General features: G+C 37.9%; 1 protein-coding gene and 1 long non-coding RNA gene across 2 annotated transcripts; one reads left to right on the top strand and one right to left on the bottom strand.

Moving 5' to 3' along the window:
* Nucleotides 1–69: 69 nt before the first annotated feature.
* On the bottom strand, nt 70–14,946 carry tacr1b (tachykinin receptor 1b). Its single transcript, XM_088071181.1, has 7 exons — nt 14,140–14,946; nt 12,593–12,768; nt 11,023–11,217; nt 8,002–8,152; nt 7,646–7,842; nt 6,570–6,666; nt 70–5,789 (listed from the first exon to the last, which is right to left on the bottom strand). The coding sequence occupies exons 1-7, from the start codon at nt 14,371–14,373 to the stop codon at nt 5,604–5,606; spliced, it is 1,236 nt and encodes a 411-aa protein (XP_087927307.1). The 5' UTR covers nt 14,374–14,946; the 3' UTR covers nt 70–5,603.
* Nucleotides 5,807–19,306, top strand: LOC148186238 (uncharacterized). The gene is made up of 4 exons (XR_015775187.1): nt 5,807–6,486; nt 6,582–6,696; nt 11,015–11,280; nt 18,745–19,306. It is a non-coding gene; the product is annotated as an uncharacterized LOC148186238 (long non-coding RNA).
* Nucleotides 19,307–20,574: the final 1,268 nt, after the last annotated feature.

Below are 20,574 nucleotides of genomic sequence, written 5' to 3' on the forward strand. Positions count from 1 at the left end.
TATATATGTTTAATGTATGAAAAGTGTCCATTTTGCATCTTAGAAATGCCCCAAAATCCTAGAAAGGTCCTAAAGTCTTAGATACACTCTAAAATCTGAGAAACGTCCTAAAATCCGAGAAACGTCCTAAAATCTGAGAAACGTCCTAAAATCCGAGAAACGTCCTAAAATCCAAGAAATGCTCTGAAATCCTAGAACTGTTGTGAAATCTGTGAAATGTCCTTAAATCAAGAAAACGTCCTAAAATCTTAGAAACATCCTAAAATCTGTACGATTTCCTTAAATCCAAGAGATGTCCTAGAGTCTGAGAAATGTCCTAAAATCCTATAGACGTCCTAAAACCTGATAAATGTCCTAAAATACTACAAATGTCCTAAAATCCGCAAAATGTCCTAAAATCCAAGAAGCATCCTAAAATCTGAGAAGCACCCTAAAATACTACAAATGTCCTAAAATCTGCAAAATGTCCTAAAATCCAGGAAGCGTCCTAAAATCTGAGAAACGCCCTAAAATACTAGAATCGTCCTATCCGAGAAAGTCCTAAACTGAAAGGTATCTAAAGGCAGCAAAAGTGACGTCAGTCCAGGTTTCAAAGGGTTAAAAGGGTTTGCCTTAAGTACTTGACTCTCTGATAACAAGCTGTCTCTTCTTTGAAAATCCAGAATTAAACTCTGGAGAGACTCCAGAGTTTAAGGTACAGTAGAGCTGGGACATGCTGTTATTTCGGTAAAGGACTCGGTGAACTTTATAGGATGTCGATACTTTTGATAAACATCCGTCAGGGGAGGCCACGGCTCCGAAAACTCTCACCAACATCAGCAAAAACAATCAGTTCTTGCAGAAAGTCACGATTGTTGGACAAATGGAAACTCAAGGTGTAAGCAGGAACTTTAGTTTAGTTTTAGGCACTTTGACTCTTCTGCCACCTCCTGGTTTAAAGGTGCACAACAAGCACATCAAAATCAAACTCAACACCTGCTGAAACCTGAGCTGAGTGGCACAGTAACAAGAACTGGCCCGAATATCCAAAAAAAAGTTTAAAAAAATAAAATAATGGAAGAAAAAATGGAAGAATAACTTGTGTTTTCAAAATAAAACAAAAACTAACCAGTTCTCTTGTGAAGTCGTCTGAATGCAACATAGCCAAAGTGATGTCAATCCAGGTTTTAAAGGGTTAAACAAGTTAATCAGAGTTACCATTTGTCTTTATTCAGCATATCTTCGTCAACTTTTTTGGCTTTTAGTTGAAATAAAGTTATCAGCGGAGGTTGAGGTCGGGTCGTCCTTTCACGTTTTGGATATTTTTATGCTCATGTCATGTTCAGTCTGCAGGTCGGTGTCCTCCGACTGTCCACATGAGCAGTTTGCAGTTTGGGATTGTGCAGCTAGATGGAGCCGTGGAGACGCATGTGGTGCAGCTGCACTGTTTCTGTCTGCAGCTTTACAAAGAATTAAAGATTATCAGTGGAGGAAAACTGACAAACTTAACCCTTTAGGGACTGTTTGGCACACTTAAAGTGCTTTTCACTCTCCATTTATTAATCATGTGTGTGTGTGTTCATGCATGTGTCCTAAATGTAGTCCAGATTGTGTATTTGAGTGTAATCAGTGAATTTGCAGCTCAGCTCCTACAATAAGTCTAAAATACACTGTGGAAACTAAATAGTTACATTCAGACTGTTCAGGTCCAAAAATGCTCCATTGAAACCCATTCAAACTGACATTTTTGATCCCACAGCCATCAGAGCAGAAAAACAGGACTTGTATTATTTCTGGGTGTCATTCTGGGCTTTTGACTCTGAATTTGTCATTTTGACTATTTTCCACCTGATGAGGTCATTTTGACCATATTTGGCATATTTAGAAAATGCATGCAATTTCCACTAGGTGATCATTGACATTTCCCAGACTGTCAGCAAAAAAAAAAAAAAGAAAAAAGAAAAAAGAATGTATTTTTTATTTAGTTTTTTGTTTTTAAATTTAAAAACTTGGTGTCAAAAAAATGGTATTTAAAAGGTTAAAATTCTGAAAATTAATGAATATTTGATACTTATGAAAAATCATATTTATATAAAATGATTTTTAAAGCTTGATTTTGAAAATTCCATTTTGTGTGCAGAGCGATATTAGTGTGACTCACTGCACAAAAAATCAATGTTGCTGCTAATCACTGACATATACCAGACTGTGATGATAATAATTATAAAATATCTAGTAAGCAGCATCTGCTTCTCAGGTTGAGTTGCATTGTGGGTAATGTAGGCATCAGGTTTTGACACAGAGGAGGACAATATCTCAAAAACAACATGGTTTGTAAGCAGGAGTTCCAGCAAATAATCACCAACCATCACTGTAATGGAAAAACATTACATTTATTATATTCACAAAGAACACCTTGTATTACATGGTAATATTCAACTTTTATTTAAAAAAACAAACAAACAGCAGTAACAACTTTACTGTAAGTGGACATTTCAACTGATTTTTGGGGCATTTTTCTAATTAAGATATTATTAAGTCAGACCCTTTTGTGGCATTAATTGAACAGTGTAAATAACAAACGTGCACCATGAGCTATAGATCGACCCTTTGAAAACTGGGGATTTTTCAGATTTTTCTTTTTTATACATATTTCTGCTAATTTTTGGGCAACGTCTTGTCATGATAAAGCTTGTTGCCTTCCCCTTTATTTTCTAAAGAAATCAAAACAATTTGCTCAAGTTTAAAGGGTTAAACGTGGCCCTCGGTGTTATTCGGGTGCCGTTCCTCTCGGTTCTGGTTTGTCCTTCACCATCAGCAGATAAAATATTAACTAACACACAGTAACGGCACTCTTCATCTTCAGTGAACAGTATAACAACACAGCAACACTGATATGGTATTATTTTTGTATATAAATTGACATTAAAGATTAAATATTTTATTTCAAACGCAGTGTTAGGAAATAACAGCACATCCTTGTTTCTGAAACACATAACGTCCATAACACAAACCAGTTTTGTGTATCAGCACATCAGACAGGTGGGAAATACCAGAAATCACCTCCTGTAATTATACCGAACCAGTAAATGACAACATGTCATGACATGATAATATTTGGTCCTCACACACTCTGTACGCTCAACAACACACACTCACATTACGACAAACAGAGCAGGTGAACCGCGTGGACGTTATGTGACTGTGTTTGAGCAGCTGTTGTCTGCGAGGCTGAAATAACATCATTCCTCACCAGTGACGTCCCACTTCTCCCAGTCCACCACCGTAAACAGATGCACCGGGACACACGAGCTGTGGTGACGTCCCTTTTATTTCCTCTACTATACTTATACTCAACATGGGGGGGGGCTGAATGGCAGGGGGCCGGGGGCCACTCGCAGCAGCCCCATACGTGTTTTTAGGATTTCAGTCCAGTTCCAGGATTTTAGGACATTTCTAGGGTTTTAGGATGTTTCTTGGATTTTAGGATGCCTCTCACATTTCAAGACATTCCCAGGATTTTGGGACATTTCTCAGATTTTAGGTTGTTTCTTGGGTTTTAGGATGTTTCTTGCATTTTAGGACATTCCCAGGCTTTTAGAACATTTCGAGGATTTTAAGACATTTCTGGGATTTTAGCACATTTCTAGTATTTTAGGATGTTTGTCATATTTTAGGACTTCTCAAGGATTTTAGGACATTTCTGGGATTTCAGGACATTTCTCAGATTTTGGGACATTTTGAGGTTTTTTTGACATTTCTCTGATTTTAGAACATTTCTTGGATTGTAGGATGTTTCTAGGACATGTCTCGGATTTTATGGCATTTCTGTGATTTTAGGACATTAGTGTCTTATCTAGGACCTCTGTCGGGGGTGTGGGGGATCCTCTTCTGGCACTTTTTTTGATCAACAAGCTCTATTTTGATGCTCTTTAATGCACCCTGGTACCTGATGTATACTAAAAGTACAAAAACGATTCCCAGTGTGAATCACTTTAGTTTTATTGTGAATTATGAATGTTTTGGGGACCACTCTGACCCTGTGGGGGGCCAGATTTGGTCCGCAGGCTGTAAGTTGAGTATCACAGTTGTAGGACTTCATCACCTCCTCTTAATGCGCCTCTGCGTCCCGTCGTCTATATTTGGCTGGCCTGTGACCTGGCTGCTGCACACTGAACTCTGCTCAACGCATTGTCAAAACAAGGGGCTAATCCTGCCCAACAGGTGCTAGACCCACACACACACACACACACACACACACACACACACACACACACACACACACACACACACACAGACTGAATCTGTGTCCCTGTTTCCACACGACACAAACACGGCGTCACCAACTTGCTGTGACACTGTTGCCAAGGGGAAGCGGACGGTCACGCTTTCCAAAACCAGCCCCAGAAAGCTGGTCGAGTGTCTGAGCCGCACACACGCCGGATGATGAAACGGGCCGGCGTGAGGTCGGCCGATGTGTTTCGATCAGTGTTTCACGTCTGTGGTGTCCAACAGTTCGCCAGTGATGGAAGAACAAAAGAGAAACGATGGAGTGCGAGGCTCTTACATATAAATGAACGTCCAAGTTCACACAATGCTGATTAAAGCTCCAGAGTGGTGGATTTACGGGGATATATTGCGAGAAATTGAATAGAATATAGTAAGTCTGGTTTCATTCGTGTATAATCACCTAAACATAAGAATCGTTTTGTTTTTGTTGCCTCAGAATGAGCTGATTATATCTACACAGGGAGCGGGCCCTCGTGTACGGAGGTCACCATGTTTCTACAGTAGCCCAAAACGGACAAACCAAACACTCGCCCAAAATATCTGATAGACTTCTTTTCCATTGCCAGTATACTGGAGCTGTGTACACGGCTCTGCAGCCGAGGAGTACGCCTTTCTGTTTTTGTTTTTTACTGTTGTGTCACAGTCAACACCACAGACAAGATGAAAACAGATTAGCAAACAGCAGAAAGCAGCATGGAGGCCAGTGAAAATGCTCCTTCTTTTTTTATCATCAGTCTCTGTCTCAAATTTGGCGTGGACAAATTTTGGATTAATGTTCTAAGGCTGCTTGCATGCTTGTACTTTGTTTTATTTGGCTTAAATTAGCGCATGTGTAGGTGTCGTGTTTCTGAGGCTGATAAATATCCTCAAGTACTGCAGTGATTTGAGGAGTGAACGCTGGTTATAACTTTTCCAATTAAATACAAAAGCCAGATGTTAGCGGATATTTTTCATCAAGTGTGGAAAAACGACTCACTCGACCTTTAAGCACGCTTTTATGTTGTTGTGTAATTACTCTGACTCACAGAGGTGGACACAAACTCCAGCTTTAACTTTAGTAAGTAAAAAACCTGGAAATACTCGAGTAAGATGCGAGTATGTCCTCCTCTGGTTTTGACTCCCCCTCTCCCTGATGATCTTCGTAGCTCTCCGTGTGGTTTAAATGCACTTGTCTTGCTGGTTCGAGCCAAACGTCACAGATAAATAACGCTCCCGACGGTCCGACAGCGTCTGAGCTCCGCTGCCTCTTCACAACTGTGAGAGCTGAAGGCGCTTTGAGCCGCCGCTCGTCACACGTCCACGCTGTGTCCCCGCACCACCTGATGGTGTTTGCTCTACTGTGAGCTGCTGTCGGGGCTCTTGGTCAGCGTCTCCGAGCCCGAGCCGTTGGATGTGACCTCTGGATGAGGCTGGCTGTGGGGGGAGCAGGACGGCAGCTCTGCCGTCTTTTGCTCCGCCGCTTCAGGCTGGACAGCGGTGGAAACAACCGTCTCCATCCGACTGGCTCGATATATACTCACCTGAAAACACAGATGGTTAAATTATTGATAGATTCATTCATGGAAGGACATAATCACAAATTTAATACTTGCTTCTTTACTCATTTCTTATGTTTTTTTAATATATATAATTGTGAACCTTTTGGAAAACATTTGATTCACAGATATGTTAATTCCTGTAAATGAATAATCCTAGAAACATCCTAAAATCCAAGAAACATGTTAAATCCTGGAAATGTCCTATAATCCTGTCCTTGAACCTACATTTGTGCTATAATCTTAGAAATGTCCTGAAATCCTACAACTGTGCTAAAATCCAAGAACCATCCTAAAATCCTAGAAAAGTGCTAAATTCCTAGAAATGACCTAAAATCCCTCAAATTCTAGAAATGTCCTGAATCGTAGAAATCCATGATATGTCCTAAAATCCTAGATACGTCCTAAAAACCTACAAATGTGCCAAAATCCAAGAAATGAACTGCAATCCAAAAACCTCCTAAAATCCTTCAAACTTGGCAGAGGTCCTGGCTAAGACTCTAATGTCCTAAAATCCTAGAAACGTCTTATAATCCTAAAAAAATCCTAAAATCCAGTTCCCAGACAAAGCCAGCTGAGGATCCCTGCGGTAAAGGGCGCCTTTGGTGTCGATATGGTACGCTGACGGGTTCGATAAAACATCTGTATTTGACGACAGGGACTGAGAAAAGCCCGGTTGAAGGTAAAGTGATGCACATTGTGGTTTTCATGCTTTTCGTGATCAGCAGACTCGTCGTCCTCCTGATCGGTTTCTCTTAATCTCACCTGTGTCTGCAGGTAGCGCGGCGACTTGAGCTCCAGCTCGTCTTTGACGGCGGCGGGAGCGCAGCAGCAAAACACCTGCTGGAAACCTGCTCTGAACCTGCATTTCACAACAGGGCGGATTAAAGAGGTGAGATTACAGACACAAACACAGATTACAGATTACACATGAGCAGACAGAGAAACGGACAGAGCTCGTCTATTTGACAGGATGATACGACGACACGCCTCCTACCTGCTGTTGAGCCCGTGGTAGATTATTGCAGGATTTTAGGACATCTCTCGGATATTAGCACTTTTCTAGGATTTAAGGACACTTATCAGATTTCAATCATTTCTAGGGTTTTAAGGTTGTTTCTAAGATTTTAGCACATTTCCAGAATTACGGGATATTTCTATGATTTTAGCACATTTCTAGAATTTTAGGACATTTCTAGGATCTTAAGACATTTGTAGTATTTTAGGATATTTCAAGGATTTTAGGAAATTTCTAAAATGTTAGCACATTTCTATGATTTTAGGACATTCAACGTATTTTAGGACATTCAACGTATTTTAGGACATTTCTAGCATTTTAGCATATTTCTAGCATTTTAGCACGTTTCTAGCATTTTAGCACGTTTCTAGGATTTGAGGACATTTCTAGTATCATGGGGCATTTGCAGGATTTTAGACGCTTATCGGACCTCAGGTCATTTCTTGGATTGTAGGACTTTTCTTGGATTTTAGGATGTTCATGATATTTTAACACATTTCTAGGATTGTAGGACATATTTAGGATTTTAAGACATTTCAAGGATTTTAGCACATTTCTAATCTTTTAGGACATTTGTCATATTTTAGCCTGTTATATTATATATTATATATTTTAGAACGTTTATCGGATTTTAGCGTGTTTCTAGAATTTTAGGATATTTCCAGGATTTGAGGACATTTCTAGGATTTTAAGACAAGTCTAGGATTATAGGTTGCTCTCAGATATTAGCATGTTTGGGTTTTAGGATGTTTTTCAGTTTTCAGGACATTTCTAGGATTTTAGGACATTTTTTGGATGCTTCTAGGATTTTAGGGCAGCCTACCTGCTGTTGAGGCAGTAGTAGATGATGGGGTTGTACATGGTGGAGCTCATGGCGAGCCACATGATGGCGAGGTACACCTGCTGGATGTAGCGCTGCTCGAATAACTCGGGGAAGAACTGGTGCAGGAGGAAGTAGATGTGATAGGGCAGCCAGCAGACAGCGAACGTACAGACAACCACGATCATCATCTTCACCGCCTGCCACAGACAAAAAAACACAGAGTGGGCGCACGGCGGGTTTAAAATAATCTCTCAGCATTTCTGTTTTCCCACGTGGGGATTAAAAAACCATCAAATCAAATGATGGTGTTTGGAGACGCTGCACGGCCAGAACTGGTCTGTGTGTGTTTGCATCACCTTGCGTTTGGCGTTCAGCTGTTGTTTGTAGTGTTCAGAGGAGTCTCCGGGAATCTCGCTCGCCCACAGGGTGACGCCCACGATCGTGTACGCACATCCCATAATGCAAAGGGGCAGAAAGTAGATCAGCAGTGTCACACATACGTAGTATCTGGGAAATGAGCGACAGAGAAAAAGGATTCAGATTCAGATTCACACTTAAGTCTCCTCTATAGAGAAGGTTGGTTTTCATAGTCTGGATTTTAGGACATTTTTAGGATTTTAGGATGTTTCTAGCATTTTAGCACATCTAAGATTTTAGCACATTTCTAAGATTTTAGGACATTTCTTTTATTTAAGCACGTTTCTAGGATTTCAGGACATTTCTATGTTGATGTTTCTGAGATTACAAGAAATTTCTAGGTTTTTAGGTCATTTTGAGGATTTGAGGACATTTCTAGGATTTGAGGACATTTCAGGGATTTATGCACGTTTGTAGGATTTTTGGGTATTTCTCGGATTATAGCACATTTTTAGGATTGTAGGGCTTTTTAGGACTTTAGAACATTTCCAGAATTTGAGCATATTTCTAAGATATTTCAAAGTTTTTAGGGCATTTCTCTGATTTTAGCACATTTGTAGAATTTAAGGATGTTTCTAGGATTTTTAGATGTTTCTTTGATTTAAGGATATATTTTGTATTAGGAGGGCCTTAGCTAGTACCTCTGTCGGGGGTGTGGGGGATCCTCCACTGGATCAACAAGCTATATTTTGATGCTGTTTTATGCACTCTGGCAGCTCATGGATACTAAAACTCTTCCCAGTGTGAATCACTCTGTAAGTTTAGTATCATCGGTGTAAAGTGTGTAAAGGGTCCCAGAACGCAGCCTTGGGGAGCTCCAGTGTAGACAGTGACAGATGGGGAGGTAATGGTGCCCAGTTTGACTGACTGAAGTCTGTCACTGAGAAAACTCTGAATCGAACAGATGAGGAAAGGTGGGACGAGGTGATGGTGGAGTTAACCGTTTATTAGATCTCTTTGAATGATGTTAAACTCGAAATTAAAGTTTTTGAAGACGACTTTTGCTTAGCGGCCAGGGGAGTCCAGGACTTGAAATCAAGCAGTTTTTCAGTGGTGGAGGTCAGTGCTGTTGGTCTGTAGTGATTCAGGATGATATTAATAATGTGTTGTGACGTGCACTGGAATCACTGCCAGTAATTATGCACATTATTTAGCTGAATGTGTCTGCAGGCTGCATGGGATTAAATATTAAACAAACCAGCGAGCTGATCACAGGGTTGAGCTCACTCCGTCTGACAGTCGTATTAATAGTAATAATTATAACCAAAGCTTAATAATGTCATCGAGGACGCTGCTCGATCTGTCCTTCAAGGTCCAGACCAGGACTGTGTTCTTCCCACTTCTGTAAAGTGGTGTGATGACAGTTTTTGTGCCTCTGTTTGGGTGATAGCTGCAGCTGGAGGCAACATGTTTTTGGGTTGTTTGTCTGGCCCATTTTTGTGAGCACGAAATCTCAAAAAGGCCTTGAGAGAATTTCTTCACATTTGGCACAAACGTCCAATTAGACTCAAGAATGAACTGATTAGAATTTGGTGGTTAAAGGTCAATGGTCATTCTGACCTCACACAGCATGTTTTTGGCCGTAACTCAAGAATGAATTGAGTTATGGCCAAAAAACTCAGTTACCCCTGTCACTGTTACGGATGTTATGCAATAAAACAACATTTCCATGTCCAAAAACAAACGAACAAGACGATCTAAGGTCCCAGGGTGACGGAGGAGAGGACTACTAACGTGCCGACTTTATCGCTATTTAGCGGATTTTCGGAGCCTCTCAGCAGCGATGTTTTTTAAAAAAAAAACATTTAGGGACTTATTTAGATCATCAGTGAACAAGGAGGAAATATACTGTCCAGGACGGCCCTTACAGGAGAGACAGGAAGTCGCCGAGAGCAAGTCTCTTCTAGGACACCAAAATGTCTCGATCCGGTCCTGATGCTGTCATTTATTAGCTATTTATTTATTTATTTATTTATAGATATTTATGCTCGCTGCTTACAGTAAAAAAATGTAAAAATGAAATTAATTTTGCACTTGAAAATTATTTTCTTTTACAAAAATGCAATTTTCCAGCTTTTTGTCTAAAATGTTGTTTTTTTTATGACAATACAAAAAAAATAAATTCATCTGTACTCAGCACATCTCAGCCTTTCATACCATCAAGTAATGATAAACAAACATAAAGAAATGATCATCATCAGTATCTTATCGGCTACGAGAAGCTGGAAATGATCGGTTTATCCATATCGGTTGAAATAATCATTATCGTGCATCACTGAAGAGCACAGCTCAGAAAACTCCCGACCATTAAATTAAAGATGCTTTAATTTGCAGAAAGGTTGAGGAGGTCTGTGAGGGCGGCAGTCGGGGACGATAATAGGACCTTTTTGGAGGCAAATTCATCAAACGCCCTTTTCCTCTTTTAGCCTTTAGATTATTTCCAGAAGAAAATTGAGGACGATCCTCTCAGACGGATTCATCACCTGAACGGGAGTCATTTCAGCTGCAGGGTCTATTTTTTCATGTATTAAATTAATCCCTCTCAGAGTGATTATTGCGCTGATTCATGCCGGCTGCAGCCTCCCTGCAGCAGCAGCAGGTTTCCTGTCCGCTGTGAGATGACACGAGATCAAACCTTATTAATGTGCGCTGCAGCCACGGGATAATAAGCATGGAAATGTGTCTGCAAATATTTGACATGCCAGCGAGTAAATTAACCCCCAGAGCAGAGACGTTTTTGTACTTCAAGTGTGAGTAATTACTCTGAATACTGATGGAGCGTCTTCATTTTTTTGGGAAGGTTTTCATAGCCTTCCCAAGTTTTTGAAAGAAATTCAGCCCATTTGCTCAGGTTTGAAAGGGTTAAAGCATTAAAGTTTTGAGAGGAAACAGCACCTTTGTGTCCTTTCTGTTCAGGTTTACTGACCCCGTGTCCCACTCTGTCCCCCTCAGGTACTCACATCTTCTTGAAGTCCACAGACGTGTACTCGGGCCAGTCGATGTAGCAGACGGTGCGTCCCGGCAGCAGCGCGGTGGACGAGAAGTAGTACTGCGGGAAGGCGAGGAGCAGAGCCAGCACCCAGATCACTGCCATCACCACGCGGGTCTCTGTGGACGTCAGCCGCTGCTGCAGCGGGTGGATGATCGCCATATATCTGAGACACAGAGGACACAGAGGACACGTGAGGACACGTGAGGACATCTCCTGTTCACTTCTGGTGAGTTTGCATGTTTCATTAAATAAATATTGTAGATAACTTACATTATTGCCATCCATGTTTTTACTGCCCAGGCAGTATATATATATACAGCATATACTGTATATATAAAAAACTTTTTCTTAATTTTCTAAAATTGCATGTGGAGAAAATCTAAAAAAAATCTTACAAAAAAAAGAAAGAAAAAAACTAACTGAGGCTTGAAATTGGCTTTAAATAGGTAAAAACTATTTTCTGCCTTCATAAAAACGCCACATTACATTGGAACATGGTTTAGATTTTGACAGCTCCCCATCCATATATTTATTTATTATTTTTTCTTTTTTTCATTTATTTATTTATGTTTTGGTTGTTGCACGTTTGCTTGTTTTGAATTTGAGATATCTTTGAGAATGTGGAGAGCACTGTGTTATTAAATCAGTAAAAGTCTATTTAAAAAATATTTAATTATTTATAAATGTATATATATATATATAAATATAAGACATTAAAAAATATAGAAAAATATAAATGAACTGGAAATAGCTATCAGACTGTTGCAAGCAAGCAAACTGCAATGTAAAAAATAACGTAAAAATATTAAGATCAAAAATAATATATAAAAAATATAAATAAATTGGAAACAGCTATCAGCCTCTTGTTTAAACGCTCTTTGCATCAACATGCAACAAATCTTTGCAGCTTCATGTTGTTCCCACTTTATGACCCTAACCTTTTAAAACCTGAGCAAATTCGCTTTCTATCTTTAAAAAAACATGAGAGCAACTTACTCAGAAATGGCCTAATAATTAGCAAGATATTAATAAGATGTTACAAGAAAATTACTAGAAAATATGAAAAAAAGTAAAACAGAAAATAACCTTAAAAAGTGCCAAAAATATTATTTTCTTCTTTTTTTGGTAACATAATTTTTAATATATAATTAAGAGAATCATAAACGTTTCTCTTTATGTTTTTCTTGCGTTTTTAAAGGAAACAAACCATTTTTCAGGTTTCAGCACTTAAAATGCTCTTTAAAGGCGTATAAATGCAGCACAAGAAAACTGCTGCCTTAAAGGGTTAAAAAAACATAAACACAACAAAGTCAGAAAAACGAATTTCCAACTCGGTGTCACCGTCGTGTCAGCACGCCTGCAGACTGGTTGAGATAGTGTGAAAAAAGCTTTTATATTAAATAACTTTCCTCTATATTGCACCTGAAGAGTCGACTACAAACTCTCATTTTGACGTCGGTCCTGCGGTGAGTCAGCGTCACGTTGCAAATGTTTAGGGTGACTTTTTTCCCGATGTCGGTGTTTTGGTGGAGACGCACCTGTCCAGAGCGATGGCCGTCATGCTGTAAATGCTGGCAAAGATAGCGGCGATGGGGAAGAAGTTGTGGAAGCGGCAGTAAACCGGCCCAAAGTACCACTCGTTGTGAACGGCGTAGGTGAAGTTGATGACCGTGTTGAACGCTGACATGGCGGCCTCGGCGAAGGCCAGGTTCACCTGCAGGAGAAAACAGTTTATCGTGTTTATTTATCAGCCTCAAACACGCAACCAAGGAGTGTTAGAGGTGTGTCAGATCAAACCATCTCTCTGCAGCAGGGGAGGATTGTGAGACAATGGGCCCCTGGGCACTGATATGCAAAGGGCCCCACCACCTCAGGAGCAGGACACATAGACTTTGTGATTTTTTGTTTCTTTTTGTAGTCTTTTGGGTCTTTTTGAGGTAATGTTGTGTCTCTTTGAGGTACTTTTTTGCCTTTTTTGGTCCATTTGTGTCGCTTCGTGGGAATTTTGTGTCTCTTGTTTGGTCGACAGATTATCAGCCAGATTAATTATCTGGGCCAATATTTGGCATTTTGCTGATTATCTGTGTTGGTACTTGATTTTAATGATCACAGATAAAATTAATAAAAAAGTGCAAAGACAGTGTCAGCATGGGAGGAACTTTTTTTTGTAAAACTTAAGGGAGCATATTCAGTTTATTCATTTTTTAATTAAAAATTTCACTTGACTTTATTAAAAAAAAAAGTTGCGTTTTTGAAAGGCGTTCAAACAAAGTTTTTGTTGGCGTTTGTTATATTCCAAATTCTAAATATTGACGGTAGGATTTGCATTTTGCATATCTGTTCCAAATATTTATCTGTCTCATAAATTACTAATAATCAGCATCTGTATTGTCCCTAAAAAACCCTGATTGTTTTATATATTTTTGTGGTTGTTTTGGTCTTACTGATGTAATTTTGTGCCTCTTTGAGGTAGATTTAAGTCATTTTTGGTCATTTAGTAATTCATTTCTTCTTGTGGTTGTTTTATGTGTCTTTGTGGTTAGTTTTTGTCTCTTTGACGTCATTTGGGTCCCTTTGAGGTAATTTGTTTGTTTGTGTTGGAGGAGCATCTTCACTTCACAAATTTTATTTGGGACAAAAGTCAGGATGGTTTGCAGCTGATTACAGTGGGGACACAAATTAAAATTTATTCTTTTAAACCTTTCAAAGATAACACTAAGCGTTCAAAATAAAAAAAAATCCAGCTTTTTAAAATTCTTTTCTAATAGTTTTACGCAATTAGCAATTAAAATCTGTGGAATTTTTCATATATATATATATATATATATATATATATATATATATATAATTTATTTATTTATTTATTTTTTCTCACAATTTTCAGCGATTTAACAATGAAAATATGAGGAATTCTGCGTTTCTTTCTGTATTTCTTTCTTATAGTTTTCAGCAATTTGGCATCGAACAGTATTTTTTCTTGCAGTTTTCCGTGATTCAAGAATAAAAATCTACATCTTTTTTCTTGTAGTGACATAAACAACCTGAGTACATCTTCTACTGTACACAGACAGTCGTCTTTACTCACCAGAAAGTAGTTGGTGACGGTCCTCATGCGCTTGTGCGCCAGAATAATCCAGATCACCACCATGTTACCGACCACAGACACCGCCACGATGCTGCAGTAAGCCACAGCCCACAGAGTGATCTGCCACACCGGCTGCACGAACTGGTTGAAGTCGTCGCTGCAGTTAACGGGCGCTTTTGTCCCGCCGGTGCCGTTACAGTCGGTGGCGTTGAGCGTGTCCATCTTCCCGGGCATCTGCTCGCGTGGCGAGTTTAAAAATAGCTTTAGTGTCCCGTTACAGGAGCGGATTCCTCTGTCGGAGAGAGCGGAGCAGCGCGCGTGAAAATGCCAAAAGCGCACACATTTCGTGGCGGAACCGTCTTTACGCGCCGTGAAGCCGCGCGCGCCTGAGGACAGGACCGCACCAAAACGCACGACGCAGCTCGCCAACCATTGACGTTATTCAGGCTGGTTACCCCCTCACACACACCCACTGCACTACTCACACACCCCCTCACACACTCACTCCGTCTTCCCTGTGAACACAATGATCAGTCTTGTTCCGTCTGCGCGCGAGCAGCTATTAGAAATCACTCTGTGCGCGTGACATGCAACAATTTATCTGGACCCTCTGATTCGGTCTCAGCGGGATTAGCTCCGGGGTCACTCCGGGTCACTCTGATGATATTGGTTTATATAATATGATGGCATTTTAATGTCCACTAAAGGTGACAGTGACAATTATTTAAGTTTATAGCATTATAATGATGTTTAAAGCGAATTAAGACATTTGTAAGTGTCACTGATGTAAAAAAGACAATAAATGTCTCATTCATAATACAAAACAGTGGTTACTATATGGATGTAAAATATGAAATCTCAGATTATTTTATTTTTATTTTGTTAATTAATTACATATTTCTTTTAAACATGTGATTTTTTTATTTATGAAGTATTTATTCATTAAAGAAAAATAGAAATAAAAATATTCCACAGTATTCCACAGATTTTGATCGTGGTATCACTGAAAGCTTAACAAAAAACTTTTTTTGCAAAAAATCACGTGAAAGAAATTCAAACAAAAAAAATCAAAATTCCACAGATTTTAATTGCTGACATGCAGAAAACTATAAGAAGATAAATTAATAAATATGCAAAATTCCATCCAAATTTCATTGCTAAACTGCAGAAAACTGAAAGAAAAATATATAAAAAGAAAAAAATATAAACAGACTTCTGAAGATTTTCATTGCTGAATCGCAAAATCTGTACGAAAAAAAATACAAATTAAAAAATTGGCAGTATTCCACAGATTTTCATCTTTAAATCTCTGACAATTTAAATAAAAAGAGAAGATTTTTTTTTACAGAATTCAGATTATCATTGCTGAATTGCAGCAAACTGAACGAAAAATAATTCTAAGAAAAAAAACATACTCAGACATCTGAAGATTGTCATAGCTGAATCAATAAAACAGTAAAAAAAAGAAAAAAGAGTACAGTAGTCCACAGATTTTTCATAATTAAATCGCTAAAAACTGTACTGTAAAAAATATATATATATATATATATATATGTTTTTGCAAAATTTATAGCTAAATTCCATAAATTTACCACTTAGTCAGCACGTCACTTCATCGGTCCACGCACACACACATAACAGACAGACATATAAACATCTGATGAAATGCACTAAACAGCTTCCTCTTTAGACCTGATTCTCGCTGCAGTCGGTGTCACCAGGACCACATTACGCCCCGAAGACACAGACTCAGGGCGGAAAAATATACCGGCTGTTGCGGTGATGTCGCCTCTGGGAACAATTTGTGTCCATACACCAACATGCTAACATGCATCTCAGTCTAAACAATGCAGCTCTGTGAATTAAAGGCTCAGTAAAGGTCACCGGGTCACCGGATCGCAGATTGCGCGCCGGCTCACCAAAGTAATAGAAGATCAGATATGTCGCCCCACACATGAGCGTGTTTATCTGTCAGCTCCTCGCCGTCTGTCTGTCGCATCAGATCCGAGTTATTAGAATCCACTGGAGGAAAACACAGGAATTCAATCTCATTTGTCACCTGCGCCCCTCGCAGCTGCAGGTAGAGAAAGCTCGCGTCTGAACGAGTGATGAGGAAGAGATGTGACACGATTCACCCGAGAGTGACGGCGAGCTCTCTTTCACTTATCTGTTTATCTGCACCGACACCTGCTTTCATATAAAACTCAAATTAAAAAGTGAGAACTCGATAAGGAGAACGCATCGACGCAGCGGGAGGCCGTGACTTAAATCCCACAGCAGACGGAGAAGACAGAGAGGAGACGTTTTATTAGTTAGTGCAGAGTTTAGAACAAAGGTGACTTCAGTTTTTGTTTGTCAGAGATTGTCATAGACATATGTTATACATAAGCGGATCAATTGATCAGTTTTCTTTCATTTTTCTGAATTTGGTGCCAAAATAATCTGAAAGATGATCATATTTCTTACCTGATTTGTTCAAATTAATCCTGTGCACATATGAGCATCAAAGACTAACAACGACGTGCAACACAAAAACATAAAAAATAAATGAGTAAATAAATAAGTTTCCAGCAATGAAAAGAATTCTGAGTAGGACAAAAAGAAAAAATCAGCTGAATTTGACAGATTTTCATCACTGAATCACTGAAAAGTGTAAGGAATAAAAAAAAAAAAAATCATATAACACCAAAAAAGCATCATCGCCATAAAATTTAAAGAGTGTTAACCCTTAGAAACCTGTGCAAATTCATAACATGTAAAGACACAAAAATGAGCAAGAAATTAATACAAAATTACAAGAATATGACCTAAAAATAGCAACAAAAAAAAGAAAGAAAAGAAAGCAAGGTAACAAGAAATTACCTGATTAAGTGCTAAAAAATATTGAATATAAATTTAAAAAAAGCATTTTTATATGTTTCTCTATAACCTAATTTAAAATATATAATTATAATAAATCTTAAATTCTAAAAAAAAAATACTACACTGCACTGTGGTTCAGAAACGTCTATTATTTTGAAAAAAATATAATAAAAACACGTCAATACTTAATAAAAATAGTCTTTAAATTCTGCTGGAGCTGATATTATTGTAGCATATTTAAAAAAAAATCTCATTGTGTGTTTTTAAATGTGTTTGTGCTCGTGTGTGTGTGTGTGTGTGTGTGTGTGTGTGTGTGTGTGTGTGTGTGTGTGTGTGTGTGTGTGTGTGTGTGTGTGTGTGTGTGTGAGTGTTTCAGGGAAAAATACAAAAAAACCCAACTCAAATCAGCTTCCTCTGCCCTGAGGTCTCGCTCCACAAATGACAGCAGATAAGCAGAGCTGTGCATGTGTGTGTGTGTGTGTGTGTGTGTGTGTGTGTGTGTGTGTGTGTGTGTGTGTGTGGCAGATTGCCACGGTCACGTTGGATTATTCTGCTCTTCAAACAAAGGATAAAGGATAATGTCTTATCTGTGTGATATGCAGATGTGTGTGTTCATTAAACGGCGCAGCAGAAATGAAAGCGTTACGGTGAACATGTGAAGATGCTTCTGTTCTGTCGAAGAGCGACGAAAAGACAACGAGACGCCGAGCTGATGAGCAGATACACTGATGAGAGGGAGACAAAGACAAGAGCGAGTCAAGAAGATCGAAACTCATTAAAGATGATTAAAAACACAAAAGAATTTGGAATTAAATAAAAGATTATTCACACGCTCAGAGCAAAAGTCCGTACAGGAATTATTCAATAATGGAAACAAAAAGTGTTATCAGATAAATGCAGTGGTAGACTAAATATTCTGCTGTTTTACTTAAGTAAAAGTACTAATACTGCACAGTGAAAATACCCTTTTACAAGTCCTGCATTGAAACAGTAGGTAGGTAAAAGTAAGTAAGTATAATCAGGAAAATATACTTAAAGGATTAGAAGTAAAAGTACCCAATGCAGAGAAATCTTTAAAACAACAACAAACAAAACATGCCAAAACTGTAAAATTATTATAAAAGATAAAAAACACCCCCAACCCTTAAAAATTACCAAAAAATCTGAAACTCTAAATTATTATAAAAAAAGGACATCTCAAACAACAAAAGACTGCCCCCCCCAAAAAAAGAATAATTATAAGATAAATGATAAAATTTTTTTTTTTGAAATTTCTTCTTAAAAAAACAGCTGCCGCCTTTTGCACGAATATCCCAACAGAAATGCAAATTGCTGGAAATTTAGAAAGAAAACAAATCTTTGGAAAGACTATATTTATAATGATCAAAGTTGTATATTTAAAATAATTTCACAGAATAATTAGAATTTTGAAGAATTTTTTTCCGTTTCTTCTTTCTTTTCTTTTCTTGTGTTGTCATATATACCAATTGTTTTTTGTTTTCACTTTTACCAATTTTTTTCTACTTTTTGGGTCATTAGTTATTTTTCTGTCCTTCTGATATTTTTGAAAGAAATCAAGAAAAGACATCTAAAATTAAAGTATAAATTTCTCGTAATAATACTTAAGCACAGTACTTGAGTAAAGCTGGTCGAGCTTGTTTTCCTGCGAGCGACATCTGGCTCCTCTGTTGTTTTGCTCCATGCTCTGTGGAGTCCTGACCTTTGACCTCTCACACTGTGCAGATGAGAAGTGCGATTTACGGTCTCAGGAGCGTCCGTGAATCCTCCTCACAGAGCGGCTCGTTCCTGCTGCGGCGACTCAGAGGAGACGGGAACCCTGAACTCTGACTGCAGGTTAATGAGCCGAAAAACGTCCTCAGCAGCCTTCAGATCTCTTATTAATCTCATTAAGTTTGGAAGTGTGCATCTACTCTATCAGCCGGCGTTTAATAACATCATCACTCACTATTATTACTGCGTATTAGCACATCGATCTACACGACGACAGCACTGCTGGAACAGCCTCTGTGAGATCACACTGAACTCACGTTTTCTGATTCATGTTCTTAAAACCTGTTTACATATAACGACGTTCTCTAAACTTTTTTATTTTATTATTATTTGTTTAAATTTCAGTTTATTTTACTTCATGTCTTTTACAATGCCACATGTTGTATAACTTTTAAACTATTTTTTATTGTCTGTTTTATATTTTTGTTAAAATATTTTTGCACTTTGCTTATTTTTATTGTTATTATTATCATTGTTAACTTTCTGTTTTTTTCTCTTCTATTGGGATCAGTAAGTCCAGTGTTGCCATATCATTTATTTATTAATGTTTTATATTTTTTTTAAAAATGCACTTTGTTTGCCTTTATTACTATTCATATTATTTTACAAAACTCAAACAATTCTAACAACAGTAATAATTTATTTTTTTAAATTGTACATTTTGTTTTGTATTTTTAGCTTTCTGTATTTTTTTTAACTTCCTGCTTTTTTCTTTTATATTGCAATCAGTAACTCCAGTGTTGCTGTATCATATTTATTTTTTTTGTTGTCAAAATATTTTTGTGCTTGTTTTTGTCTTTATCTTCCATAAACATATTTTTTCTGTAACAATTTTAATGTTGTAATTAAAAGAAGTCTAAGTATATTTTTCTGGACATTTTTTCCTTTAGTTTTATTTATATTTCTGAGAATATATAATAATACCCTGTCCTCTACAGTTAATTCTCAGGTGTGTTTTTGTCACCTTTTACTTTAATTAAATAGAGTTAATGTTGCAGTTCAGCTAAATGTCCACAGGGAGGCGCCTGTTTGACGTCAGCAGAGAGGAAACATGGCGGAAAGAGAACGAAGAAGAAAACCAGCAGCTGTTGGCTAACGTAGCACCGAAAGCTAATTTACCGTGTCACGAAAAAAGTTAATTTATTTAATTAAAATCGCTGTTAACGTTTTCCAGGATAAAGTTTCTGCGTTTCGGGATTTCGCCGTTTGACAGACTGTGAAGACGGATGCGACGTGTTGACGTTTTTGACGTCGAGTGAGTGAAAAGTTAAAGTTTTGGTGAAATGAAGGTTAGCTCATGTTCACTGTCAGGAAACATGAACACAAACAGCAGAAATGTCTCAAAAATGAACCTTTAACGGCTGAAATGTTAAAATGTTAACTTTAAACAGACAAGGTAACAGCCTTAAATTACCTGTTTGTTATCCAGGTAACCATAGTGATTATTTTTGTTTTGATTCTTCAGAGAAATAATAATAAATAAAATAATATCTGAAATTTAATAACTTTCTCGTGTATTTCTTTTCATTATTATAATTTATTATATATGTTTTTAATGTGTCAGTATGTAAAACAACAGTACACCTACATTTTATTACTATAAGATGTGGTATCGTCTTGCTTTTTTGATATTGCTAAATAAAAATACAATATTTCAGCTTTAAAGCTGCAGTTGGTAAATTTTCTGTAGTGAATTAAAGTCATAATTTTCATGCTCTTATCGTCACCTTTACCAGCTAATGAACACATAAATACATCAATAATTATAATTTGATATTATAA

The sequence above is a fragment of the Plectropomus leopardus genome, chromosome 20, assembly GCF_026936395.1.
Source record: "Plectropomus leopardus strain MGB_pleo_1.0 chromosome 20, ASM2693639v1, whole genome shotgun sequence".
Lineage (NCBI taxonomy): Eukaryota > Metazoa > Chordata > Actinopteri > Perciformes > Serranidae > Plectropomus > Plectropomus leopardus.

Coding starts and splice junctions, on each gene's coding strand:
- tacr1b (XM_088071181.1), bottom strand. CDS start 14,373: ATGCCCGGGAAGATGGACACGCTCAACGCCACCGACTGTAACGGCACC. Junction 12,769..14,139: donor CCGTCACCAACTACTTTCTG/GTGAGTAAAGAC, acceptor TTTCTCCTGCAG/GTGAACCTGGCCTTCGCCGA. Junction 7,843..8,001: donor AGCTGAACGCCAAACGCAAG/GTGATGCAAACA, acceptor TGTCTGTGGCAG/GCGGTGAAGATGATGATCGT.